At 43.6% G+C, this 13,632-nt stretch overlaps 1 protein-coding gene across 2 annotated transcripts in view; it reads left to right on the top strand.

The window, feature by feature from the left end:
- Positions 1-13,632, top strand: part of TCERG1L (transcription elongation regulator 1 like) — a 96,363-nt gene that overhangs the window by 65,650 nt on the left and 17,081 nt on the right. The window contains exons 6-9 of one of the 2 annotated variants that reach the window (XM_074831555.1): positions 558-652; positions 2,475-2,563; positions 6,237-6,391; positions 12,367-12,433. In XM_074831555.1, the coding sequence (XP_074687656.1) occupies positions 558-652; positions 2,475-2,563; positions 6,237-6,391; positions 12,367-12,433 (406 nt within the window). Of the gene's footprint in view, positions 1-557; positions 653-2,474; positions 2,564-6,236; positions 6,392-12,363; positions 12,434-13,632 lie in introns of both variants that reach the window. The other variant, XM_074831554.1, reaches the window with a different exon arrangement.

Below are 13,632 nucleotides of genomic sequence, written 5' to 3'. Positions count from 1 at the left end.
CCTGTGTCTTGCACCTGCTGCCATTTTTGCCTTTGGCCTCTCTGTTATCAAGATGTACAAATTTTGTAGCCAGTGGAAACACTGAAGTGTTTAACGTTTCAGGATGGAGATAGCTGTTTGTAAAGGAGGGGAACGTGTTCTTACAACTACTGTAAAGGAGGGGAACGTGTTCTTACAACTGCTTCCAGTGGAAATGCAACTAAACGCTCATCGGTGCTTCCTGCAGAGGTTAACCCAGAGTACACCAGTATCTCCGGACTGGGAGGAGAGGGGACTGGCCGGAAAGACGCTTTGGGTTCAGGGATAACAGGATAAAAAGCTCAGTGCAATAAAAGCCTCACTCTAAAGTATATGAATGTGTCCCATTAAAATACAGCGTGGTATTTAGAAAGGTGATATGGTCCTTGGCACACACGTGTGGGTGTAAATAAAGGACTGAGGGAGGAAGGAGAGGTGAGGAGAGGACACTCGGGGAGTGCATTGTTTTTTCTTCACTAGTCTTGGCTTGTTGGGAATGTATTTACTGCACATTAAAAAGAAATCCTTTCCCCTCACAGATAATGGCAAAGAATCGAGTAGATCCTCCTGCCCACCGACCTTGATTTTACACACAGAGAGGAAGAGTACCCCCGTGGAGAGCGACGGCGATAAGGTCTGCAGTAGCATTTCTTCTTTTCTAAACCTCTTTAAACCATTGAACTGCACAAATCAGAGTCAGGATAAAGGACTGTCCTCTGGCTGGAGCTGTGCCGGTGATACGGGATTGTTCCCTACAGTCGATTTTCAAGAGCTATCTATTTAATTTATCTTGGTGCTTTATAGGAGCTCTGTCACTGTGGTGTCACAGCATCAGAGGAGGGATGCTTGTGGCTGGCTTTCTCCCAGTGCTGGAGGAGAAACGAGTCAATGCAGGGAGGGGTGAGAGTGCAAACGTGGAGGTGTGACAGCCCTGGATGAAATTCATCTACGGACAAGTTGAAGTGCACAAAGAGAGTATCTGTTGGGTTTTTTTTTCTGTCTCACTGTGGCATTGGGGACCCAGCTCAGAGCAGGGGCAGCTCGTTGGACCTCGTGCTGCTTAGAGCAACATCAGCCCCAGGTGCGAGGAAGAAATTTTTCATGGCCCTCACCTTTCTGGTGTTACTAATTTAACTCTGCTGGGCACTACTGAAGCCCTCCTTTACAGCTAATTGCATGGTCCTTAAATAAAACTGACAGGTGAGTGTAAACAGATAGCAAATAGGCTGTGCAGCTTACAGATGGGTAGTAAATCCTATGTGCATGCAACTTCATGAGCTTTTTATAAAAGAGCCTAGATTATTATATAAAGGAAGAGGACCTAAATTGTACTCCCAGCTTCTATGAAATAAATAGAAATATTTGCTTTCTGCACAGCTCATGCAGACATCATGAAAATGGCTAAAGCTAAAAGAGGGAAACCTTTACCTGGGTGTGGGGTTGTGGAAGAGCAGCTTGGGCTCAGAAAGCAGCAGCACAGAAGATGCTGGAAGCCTCCTCGGAGCAGCAGGAGCTCTGGCCTGCGGGAGGAGGACCTGCAGGCTGAGCTGCTGTTCAGCTGATTTTCCTTTGGCCCGTTCCTATCATGCCACTGTCATTAGGCTCTGTGCAAGCAAACCTGCCGGGTGCTGGAGGTGTTCCCCACATTTGCAGCTGCCTCGGTACTCGGGCATGTTCCTTAGGGCTTTAAGTTGTAAAATACTTTCAAGATGAAGACCTCTGGACACACGCTTTATTATTTTTTAATTAAGTACGTGCTTCTCGTGTTTTGATACCGTGTTTGAGCTAGATCAGTGCCTTCCTCCCACATCTCCCCCTTCGCAGTTCGTTTCCATAAGTTGCTACAATAAAAAGCTGTTTTTCAGCCAGTAAAACACTGTGGGGGGGTTCGGTGGGGACCGGGGTGCATCTGGGTCCCCTCTATCTCAGGGGGGTTACTGCCAAGGCCAGGGAGAATCGCTCTTGCCGGTGTTATTACGTCTTTGGGAAGTGCCGGGGACCGGGCTGGGGAGTGAGCAGCTGGAGCTGGCGGGGATGGTGCTGAGCTCTGCGGGGCAGGATGTGCTCCCTGGGCTGGCTCGGTGGCTCCCGCTGCACCCATGCCAGCGCTTTCCTTCGCTCACACACCGGGGCCGGTACATGGGGCTTTTTGTGCCACGTGGGCCACCCCCAAGCCCTGCCCTGGCCACTTCCCCGCCGCTGCTGCCAAGTGAGCTGTGGGCACGGACAAAAGCGTGTCTGCTGGTTTTTCACTCGTACTGCTGTAAGTGGGGTGGCGTTTTTATTATTTGCTGTTTATCTGGGTTGTTCCCAAGGTAGCTGGTTGTTCATAAAACCGCTGGTGGAATAATGGCAATAAGGGCGATCCACTTCAAGTTAAAGGGAGTGATTTGTATAACAACAGCAGTCTGCTGCAGCGGCTTTATTTGTTGACTAATCTCTATCTGTCTTTCAAGGATCATTCTTTTAAACTAGTAAATGAGGATGACAGCACATCAAACGGCAACAAGCCTGTGGCATCCACTCCAGTGCCAGGATCACCATGGTAAGCAAATGCAATCAGACCTGCTAGAAGCTGTTCCTCAGGGCCGCTTCCCTTGCCAAACACACATTAATGCTCTGGTATGTGGGGAAAATATGCTACCCTGGGTGTTAAGTAGCAATGCTGGCTTCCAGCTCCTGCTGGAGCTTTTCCTCATTAATCATGTACTTAAGGAAAATGCAGGGAGGTAACTGCAAGCTCCCTGGGATGTGCGAGGTGAGGGCAGGGTGCTGTGGAGCTCCGGCTCAGCCAGTCACCATGTCTGGCAGGAGGCAACCGGTGGTTTCCCTGTCTGGTTTTGTGGGCGCGCGTGGCTGCTTGCCTGCTCTGAGCAGAGCTGTGCTCCTTGGGCTCCCTCTTACATGTCTTGAGGATCCAGCTTGGATGGATCAAAGGGGAAATACAAGATCCATGAGAAATGTTCTTGCTTTTTAGGGCCAGATCCTCTTTCCCAGTTATTTCATTGGCAGTGGATGGCTCATACTGTCCTGCAAGAATGGGTTGATTTTGGGTTGTATCAGTGAAAATAGGTTGTGTCTCATGACTCAGGTTTCCTGACCACGTTTCCATTCAGGTAACTACATGTTGGGTAACTAAAGCTCTTGTGTCATTTTTAAATAAATAAAAGCTTCCTTCACTTTCTGTCCTGAATGGCTGACTAGAAGGCTTTCGTACCTCCTTTACCCACATAATAATTAGTTTATATTTAGTGGCTGACTTCTATGGGATCTTTGGCTATGGCACTCCACGTAGATATCAGCCGTTGTTATTGTCATATTGTGCCATTTTGCAAACCAGCGGTTCAAGCACAGTCCAACGTCCTGCTTAATCATCATAAATACGTGATTTACAACAATCACTTCTGTTCTTGACAGTTGGTACTTGATGGTGTAATGCAGAGGAACCATTTGAGTGCAGCAGTGTCATAAGCAGGTTATGGTTTCACCCGTTCTTACATAAAAGAGCCATAGCCAGGGGTACCCCCGGAGGGGTCTCACAGCACCCTTTCTTCTCCACAGTGTCTGCTGAGCGGGGAGGGGGCAGCTGGTACCTCCACCAAAGTGCACCACTCTCACATCCAAACTTGTGGTATTTTAATCTCTAAGGAGAAACCTTACATTTCTGTGTTCCCAGAGTGTACTCTGGGTGTGAGAAAAGGCATCCAGATCTGGTCCTTGGAACCAGAGGGAGGGGGCAGAGTCCTCACCCTGACAGTTGTCCCATGTTCTGAGGTGACAACAGCTCTTCTGCCCCGTGGCTCGTGATGGAACATGGAGCATGCCTGGAGGGTGCTTCAATCACAATTTACAATTTTTTTCTGGTAGGTTGAAACGAGCTATGCAACAGAAATTCAACAAATTCAGAGTTTATTTTGCTCCCCACCCGTAGGTTGGCTTCCTGCTTCTGCGGGACCCACAGTTGATGTGACATCACCAAGCACCTGTCAGAAGTAGCTAGACCATAATTTTTAGTGGCAGAAAAAATTTCAGGAATGTTACCAAACCTTACTTACTGTATGAAATACAGAAAACCCCAAAACTAATATCATCATGTTGTGCCCTTACTCATTCTTAAATTATGATTTTCTAAAGGGAGACATGAACATAGCACTAGCTGCATTTCTAGTTTATGCTCTGTGACTGAAACAAAATACCATGTGTCCCCTGTGGATAATTGAAACTGTTATTATACCAATGAGGAACAGGTGACGTGTTACGTGGGGAAAGGGACATTAATTTTAAATTAAATGTCAAATTAGATTAGTCATGGAAAAGTGAAGAGGTGTCACAAGGGACCCCTGAGTTTCTAACCTGGGGTGGTGGCACGCGAGACCTGGCGATGCTCAGTGATTAACGAGCACCATCAACTGCCGCGTGCGTGGCCAGAGGAGCAGTGAGCTCAGCAGTGTGCTGGCAGGGACAAAACACACGTTTCCAAACCCCCTGGATGTGATCTCTGGCAGATGGTGGTCTGTCCTCTTCACCTAAAGTACCAAGATTTTCTCCCTTCCTTCGGGACACCCGTGGTGGTTGTGGGAGTGTGGAGCCATGGTTTGAAACTGCTCCTGTAGAAATCACTCTCGCTGTGTCCTGCAGAAGGGACTCGGGGCTGGTGGGCTGGTGTTTTGGGGAGAACAGAGCTCCCACAGCTCCAAGGTACAAAGTAAGAAGTAGTAATTAAACCTAATCATTGCATAACAGAGGATTAGAGCATCTGTCTTGTGAGGCTCTTCCACGATCCAAAAAATTTCTGTATTAAATAAGGAGAAAGTTATTAAAATATTTGTCCCGTCCGTGTCACTGGATTCAGGATGCCAAAACTTCCGTGGGGTGTAAGTGTGACTGAAGCCATCAGCCGGGTTTGTACAACCAGCTTTGTGCTCCTGTTCCTCGGGAGAACATTGAACTCCACTGGACAAGGTTGCTGTGGTGTTGGGACTCAGTGACACGCTGACACCGAGCAGCTCCCGGTGCCCGACAGCTCCCCCTGTGGTTTCTACAGAGGTTTTGTATTTTTCATTATGTGTTTGGACAAGATCAATGGTGATGTCTCACCAGTGGTACACAGAGTATGTTGGATTATCTTATTACAGTACTCTGCAGTGATGGGCATTTTTCATATTTGCAGTCTTTACCCAGACCAGACTTTTTTTTAAACCAGTTTTGTTCCATGCTTTTAATAACAGTTAAGCAGCAGAGCTTCCAGTGATAAGATTTGTTCCTTCCAGGTATTTATGCTTCAGAGAGACCAAAATTTTCCCATTATAAATGTGTATGTGTATGTGAGGAAGTCAGAGTGTGTGTATGATGTTTGTTAGTTCTCATTGTGATTCAGAAATGGTGAGCTTGAGGCTGATACTCTGTTTGTTTATCACATACAGATTTAGTGAGGTAAAACTTGAGGTTTTTGAATGTCTATTAAGGATGGTGCGATACTTATTTTCATATTATTTTAGCTGATTTAAAATGAATGTCAGGACAAAAGGTTGAACTGCTGTCATGCATATTTTAACTGACCAAGTCAAGAAACTGATTTGCACACCAGCATTTTTCAAATTCAAACTAGAGCCCGTAAAGATCAGCCTAAACCTTTGTGGCAGACTTCTGCGGTGGCTGGTTGTACCTGTCCAGCACAGTGTGTTGGGAGCTGGTGGGGATGCCACGGGGATGCTGCAGGGATGCTACAGGGATGCTGTGGTTACACCTCCTCGCACCAACGCATCTGGATAAGGCTCCCATGGCCACCTGCCAGCAGCAGGCACAGCCCTGGCCCGTGGGCACCAAGGCCGTGGCCACCCAGCCCTGCTGCCAAGGCTTCTGCCACTTGCTGCTCTCAGCCACAGCTTTAACACATGAAATGTATTTTCCTGTGGCTTCTCTTGCTGTGAGCACCACAGCGTTCCTCTTCTTCTCGTTGTTTTTCCCTTCTGTTATAGAATATTTCACCTACTGCTTTTTGGGGGCGTTTAGGGCGTTTCTATGGCGTTTCATTGGTATGGAGAGAGTTTTTCCACCCGAGGTGACTGGCGTGGGCTGGCAGGGCCTGGGGCAGGCCGTCAGTCGGAGAGGAGCCTCACCCACGCGCTGCAAAGAGATGCAAGGAGCCAGCTGCGGGGTAATTTCTTGTCCGTGGGTGTATCTGACATTGCCTAAGCCTAGTTTATCACTTGGAATAGGTGTGTAGTCTGGACTGGAGATGACCGGGTCTTCTTCTTCAACCCTACAATGCAGCTGTCAGTCTGGGAGAAGCCGGTGGACCTGAAGCACCGCGGCGACATAAACCGGATCATCGAGGATCCTCCTCACAAGCGCAAGCTGGAAGCTGCAGCAAGTAACTAAAGCCCTGTGATTATTTGCCTCTATTTAAACTCAAATATCAAATGAAACCTGGTTGCTAAATATGTTCAGTGAAAGTTTGATAACCATAATTAGAGTGGTTTTCCTTTTGAGATTTCATATAAAGTATTGCGTTAAAATTGATGTTTATTTCAGAATCCTTATTTTCACTGAAATGCTGAGCTGGGGGATAGAGTGTTCTCGTTATTGGCAATGAAGAAACAGGTGGCTTCTTACACTGGATGAATCTTTGATGTATAAAATACATCTTGGAAGATGCTGTCTTTATGTGTTATTACACTTATTTCCAAGATGTACATTAGGAATGCATTACCAGTGCGTTATTCAGCTGTTCCACAAAAGCAGATACTCTGTAGCTAAGGATTATCCAACCAAGTTGTAGAGGGCAGAAAAAAATCCCAGTAGGAAATCTCAAATAGACTGCTCCATGGTTTGGTGGAAACGTGGGTGCTTCCATTGAAACATGACAAATAGCAATAGAACAAGAGGGAATGGCTTTAAACTGCAACAGGGGAGGCTCAGACTCGATATTAGGAAAAAAATTTTCACAGAAAGAGTGGTCAGACAGTGGAATAGGCTGCCCAGAGAGGGGGTGGAGTCACCATCCCTGGATGTGTTTAAGGGTCGTTTGGATGAGCTGTTGGGGGATGTGGTGTAGGGGAGAACTTTGTAGAGTAGGGCTGAGGGTTGGACTCGATCCCAAGGGTCTTTTCCAACCTGAATGATTCTGTGATTCTGTGACTCTGCCAGACCCCTTCTTCTAGACACTGCAGATTCCTGAAGGGGAGAGTTGCGGCTAAAGAAAAACACATGGATCTGCTGTATCATGTTAAGTGGCTCAAAATACGGGTTAAGAGACACCCCTTGGCTTGTCAGTGATCCAAGGTGTTTGCTCTCTGGTCCTCCCCAAGGCAGTTTGCAGAGGCAGTATTCCCAGTCTGGCTTTCCCATCCCACGCTCCTCACCATGCCACATTTTTTTTCTGCTCTCCACACCTTAGTTGTTCAGTCCAGATTGTGTCCGTGCTGGTGACCAGGCCCAGCGCAGCCCTGCATGCCAGCCTGTGCTTGCTGGTGGCTCCATAGTTTGTTCCACCCCATTTCTCACCAGAGATGATGTTCCACCAGTTTTTGTGGACTCCACCAGGTTTTGTGTTTCTGGGAGCTGCTCCGTGTCAGCGCTTCTATTTCCTGATGCTTTATGTTGTCTTTCGCGTGGGAGCGCTGTTCGTGAGACCTGCCGTTACCGGGAGGACAGCTAGGTGCGTGGCAATCATTTGAAATGCTCCTTGTCTTGATTAGCTGCCTGTAATTCTTGAATATTCTGCTATAGAGCAGCTTCAGTGGAGACCCTCCTTCAGCTGATCTTGTTCTTTAGTGGTGAGTCTAGAAAAGCAGAGGCGGGGGGGGAAAAAAGAGACTTTTGTCATTCTTTTAGAGTGTAGTATTTTATAACTAGAAGTAAGGTAGCACTGCCAGTCTGGTGGAGTGTCTGCCTTCTACGCTCGGGCCATCGGGGACTGTAATGTGTGCTTTGATCCACGGGCACGGCTCCCAATTAGCTGCTGCAGAACAGGGGCTGTGAGTGTGCCTTTGTGGACTCGGAACACTGTGTCTGCAGGTAGATAAAAGGGAGTGATAATCAGGATTTATGTTATCGGTATTAGCAGAAGTTGGCTGAAAAAAAGCTACAAAGAATGGTTTTCCTATTAGTGTAGTCCTTATCAACATGGAATGTCATTACATTTTTCAATATAAATTTCGATCGCCAGATGCTTGTATATATGTCATTTTTGTACAGGGCTTGAATAACTTTAGCTGAATATCTAATAATTCCAAACCATATGTGCTGAAGTTCATTCTTCAGGAGAAAAATACAGCATATGTTTTCTGTTATGGGATATATTGAAAGATCAGTTAATTACTGACAAGTGGGGATGAATGATGGCCAAAGACAAAACTGAGGGTCATTATTCATGGTCTATAATTAATTAATGAGAAGAGTCTAAAGTCGTATGTGCCACTTCAAAAATCTATTTTTTTGCTGCGTGTTCCATCCTTTTTATTTATTATCTATATGTACCACCAAGATCTGATTCACGCACCAGTTTCTTTATGACCATGGCTTTCATTGTTGCTAATAGTCTTAATTTTCCTTGATATATTTGGGGCTTGTGGTTGCTCAGTATTTGATACAGTCATGTTATAATTAGTATATATTAGCTGCTGAGGTGAAAGGAATTATTTGTTACTATTTCTATTAGCTTGTAATCTCGAGTAAATAAATAACATAAACGAGCTGTGTGTTTGCAACAATGGTTGCCAAATTTATTTAGCTTAGTTGCTGCTGCTGAGTTTTAATTAGAATTTTTAAATCAAAGGCACAAGAAAAGTTGGCAAGCGTAGTTATTCATGGGGTGCTATAGGTTATCTGTGCATCGCTCTGCTGAAAGATCAAGCGTGTTTATAATTTAGGCATAAATGAGAAATTACTCATTTATCAATTACGCCGCCTCCACAAAGTATTAGTTCTCAGGGAGATTTATGAAGGTGTCGTGGCTCTTCACTGATGGTTCCCATCAGGCCATCCTGGGGGATGGGGCATGCACCTCCTCCCCCTGGCACGGCGCCTCTCGGCCAGCACCTCCCAGCCCAGGGATGGGGATGGGGACCTGGATGGAGGGACCCACCGTCGCCCAGACATGGGGCCAGGATGGGAACAGTGTTTCCAGGACTTTCATACCTTGATCTTCCACGTTCCCAAGTCAGAGCTGTCTGGCAGCAGCGTGCAACACCTCCCGGTGACAGCTCTCTTGTCTTGTCCCCAATTGTCATTACTCCTCTGTCTCAGTACGGTCACAGACTGACCCATAACATCCCTATTTCCCCTCAAAGATTCCTTGAAATGTTTCTGTCTTATTGCAATGGCAAAAAACATTTTTATCTATTCCTATTCCTCCACCTGCTCAAATGGTTTGTCTGGACGTTTAGGCTGAGGAAGTAAATTTTTTTAGCTAATGAAAAGAAATCTGACATTCTGACTACAGAAAACGACATGTTGATTCATACTTGGTACAGTCCCTATTCAGAATCAGTTCTGATATAGTTTACTCTGTCCCCACAAATATTTTGGGCACTTTAGCATTCAGACAAAAATAGGAAGCACGGTCCCTAGAAACAACACGGGTGATCTCCGAGGCTTATGTGCAATATGTGGGTACCAGGTCTCTTTATCTAATTGCAAATCAGATTTTTGCGTGTGGCCAATAGATTGGCTTTAACTCACCTGGTAAATGCTGGTGTTTCCTCTTTGTTCTGGATAATGAACCGGAATTCATGACATCGCTGGGATTAGCTGAATGATTTAGTTAATTGGCACTAGGCTTGATAGACCATCAGATTGGGGCAGTGCTCCACTTTATGATTTCATGGAAAGATTACTGTCAAGTGATATTCTTCCTCAAAGCTTTAAATCAATTATTAGATTTTGTGCTCGGCTGCCTCTCTTCCCTTTCAAAGTCAGTTTATAATCTTATCAGAGGTCCAGCGGTGCATTGTGATTCAGCAGGTTCCTGAGTGAGACTGGAGATACCATTTGTCGTGTTTTACTGAGTTTTCCATTGCACTGAAATTTTAAGTGCCGATGCTGACTCTGATCTTGTCCTATTTACCCAAGGCAGTATACCCACAGTGGCAGGATGGGGTGTCCCTCCCTCGGGGAGGCTGTCATTGCTCTGGGAGACCCCAAGGTGTGTCAGGAACCAGCAGATGGAAGTAAACTCTGAAAGCAGGGTGTACTGTATCACATTTCTTTTATCTGAAGGCTATATGGTGGCTAAAATTTGGTTTTATAAATGCCTTGTTCGTATTTTTTTTCCCCCCAGCAAAATTTAAAAATTATATAACCTTTTCAGAAATCTATGAAAGATCTTGTCATAAAATTACTCAAATTTGAGTTCACCTTCAAGTAGCTGGAGAACTCCATGTTTGTCATCACCAGCGAGTTTGCTCTTGTCCGGTGGAAATGTTGACCGGGAAAGGCTCATGGCGTGGGCCAGACCTGGCACCACTCGCTCATTTTACTAAAGGTACATCCCATCAGAATTGGTAATGTCTGAGCGTAGCTCAGTGTAGGTCCTCTGCAAGCGCAGGAGGTGCCCCTTTGGCTTTTCCTTGTCTTTAACAGTGGTGAAATTTGGTAGGAACAGGATTGTGCTTGCCCAGTCGCCTTTAACTTCAGCTCTCTTGGAAAACACCATCAAATACTCTGTCATTTTATATTATTACCTTCAGAATTCATTAAAGTTAAGACCGTCGCTGCCTCCACAGGTTGTTCGACTCCTGATTAATAGCTTTAGAATATCTCTGTTGAATTACATTCCACCGTCTAAATTTACAGATTGCTCTTCCTACTTTGTATTTTTAATTGGGCGTCCCAAAGAAGAATTTACCACGAGGTAATAGTTCCAGTGAATTTATGTTTATTTAAAACATTATTAAATTCATCTATGTATTCATAATGCTTGTATAATGTCAGGAATGTTGAAAGCAAACTCTCCTTATTTTGGAATGCCATTTATTTCTCCTTATTACCATTTTAAGTTCTAGTCAGTAAAGAGTCCGTTTGCCCCTGCTGTGTATTTCTTCCTCATGTGGTCTCTGTTCCTGGTCTTCCCATGCCGCAACATTACAGCTGCTGTTTGTTTTTTGTTGTTCTTTTTGTGGTGATTTAGTATCTGCTTTGTTCAAACACTTAATATAAATAAAAGGCAACATTTGCTGAAAGCTCACTAATAAACATGTAATTTCCCTAAAATAGGGAAACAAAATGAGCTGAGAGCAAAATTCTTAAACTGAAACTTGAAACAAGTGGCCAAATTTCTGTTAGCTTCAATGATCCAAAGATTGGACCCATTTCCTAGCAGATGTCTTGGAGTTTCATCTGATTTCAGTGAGATCAGATCTCACCATATCAAGTTATTCAAACCTTTTATCTTCATAACCTGTTCAATTCTATATTTATTTTTAATTTATTTTTTCATGGTTTCCTGAATAACAAGACGTGTCTTCGTTACCAGACTCATACGAAGAGGCTGAGGTTTGGTGTTTCTGATATTCCCAAGCTAACCACATGCAGTTTGATTTTTATGTTTCTCAACTAATTTGTGGTGAACTACCGGAGAGTCCCCAGCACAAACCAAGCACTGGATGGACATGACTTCTGGTGGTCTGTCTGTTTGAATGTTGATGAAAACTGCAGTTTGTATACATGAAAAAGAAATTTAGATTCCAGAAATAAGTATCTGTTCCAAGTGCTTCACGGTTCTTATGACTGACAATGCAACCTCAGAGTCCTTCAAGGATGAGTGTCCAGGCCAAACCAGGAGTGTAACATTGCCTTGGAGTTACTCTGCAACATCAGGAGAGTGGAGGTTGTTGGTATCTCCACAGCCTTGCTGTACTGGTGGTTGAATTTCTGGAAAAGCAGCAATATATTTGCTTGCATGAGAAAGAGAAATGGGCTAAGGAGGGAAGTTCTGGCACGAGTTAGCACAATTGGAGCCTTCAAACTGCCAGGACTGAAACAATTTTGCAGAAATGTCTTTGGAGTTGTATTTTTAAGGGAAGGGAGGAGGGAGTATCAGGTGAAACGATAGCAAGATTTAAATGAAATCGTGTCACAAATGAACAACGAACAATTTTGTTCACAACATGAACAACGAGCAGTTTGTCAGAGTGAAGATGGTTGGTTTCATTGCTATCTCTTTCATTTGGATGAAGGTGTTTCTGAGGATCTGATGAAATATGTGTTATTTTTAAAACACTGTGGAGAGTGAAATATAGTAAATACCTGAGCAGTGGCCAAAGAAGAAATGAAAGGTTAATCTGAGGAATTTGTATTCCCATTTATCTAGTTGAAATCTAATAACTGTTTATTTCTTTTTAGCAGATAAATGTGTTAGTTCTTGTCCAGGGGATGAAAATGATGATCTTAGCATCAAAACTAAGAGAAATAAGTAAGTTCTAAAGTTTACTTATCTATATGTAATGTTGGGAAGCTAACATCTGGTACAAATAAATGCAAAGAGAAATACAATTCTTTTCTTCTGTGTGAATAACTAGACCAGTAAGTTATGAGAGTCATTCTTAAGGTATCCAATCTTCATCAAACTCCATGATTCTCTATAATCTTCTGTTTCCCATGAACATCATCTATTTTTGTCTGAGTAACCCTTACTTACTTTGAAATGGTTAAAATAAGACTGTAAGGTTATGTAGTTATTTCAGAGTTGGATAAAAGCTTTATCTTCATTGAAATGAAGCAGGTTTTTTTTCACTGGTGTCAGAGTTTCCAGGCTACTGGCTTAGAAATATCCAGAGGTATTTCTGGTTTTGTGCTTTTATTTGACCTTTTTTTCCATGTGTGTTTCAAATTCTCATGAAGTAACAGGTGGAAAAACCCATGTGCCAAATAAGCAACTCCCTCACCCTTTACCAAGACAGCAAGAAAATGAAATTTTGTTTTAAGGAGTACCGTAGAGACATTTCATTCTATTTAACCTTTGGCCAGTAACTGCATATAGCTGTTCAGGCGGGCTGGCTATGATTAAGATACTGGTTTGGACCACAGAAAAAATAAATCTGTAGAGTAAGTCTGCATAGGTAGTGTGTTATATTTTTGAGGGCATTGTGACGAGTAAGCACAACAAATTTCTGTATTTTCCAAGTGAATATATTGAAGACAAGTCTATTCTCTCTTATACTGCCATTCTTACCCTACTGCATTGGGTGGTTCTTTTGACCTTGTTAAGACTTCCTGTGGGTTTGTATTATTATGAAGAAAGAATCAGATACTCCCGAGCTGAATACTCAGACCATTTAAGCATGTAATGCTTGGTATAAAAGAATGTATTTAGACTCTATATTTACTAAATATGTACCTTTATTGTTTACATAGTAATTAGTATTCATAAACAGTATAAAAGTTTATATTTAGTATAAAATATTTAAGAATACTTCTACTGACGTCTGTGGGTCTGACAATAATGGGCCAGTATTATGACCTGTGTATAGAAGTGGATGTTTTTCATGTGCTATTAAGGTGATTCTCTTTAGTGATTTGTTGAGAAAATGTGAAAATGTCTTTCCATTAATGTACATAAATGGAATTCTAAAACCCCAGAAGCTTGTTCATAAGCTCTAGAAAAATGCGCTT

The sequence above is a fragment of the Strix aluco genome, chromosome 7 (assembly GCF_031877795.1).
Source record: "Strix aluco isolate bStrAlu1 chromosome 7, bStrAlu1.hap1, whole genome shotgun sequence".
Classification (NCBI taxonomy): Eukaryota; Metazoa; Chordata; class Aves; order Strigiformes; family Strigidae; genus Strix; species Strix aluco.
Note: the sequence above shows the minus strand (reverse complement) of the source record. Positions and strands in the feature narration are given on the sequence as shown.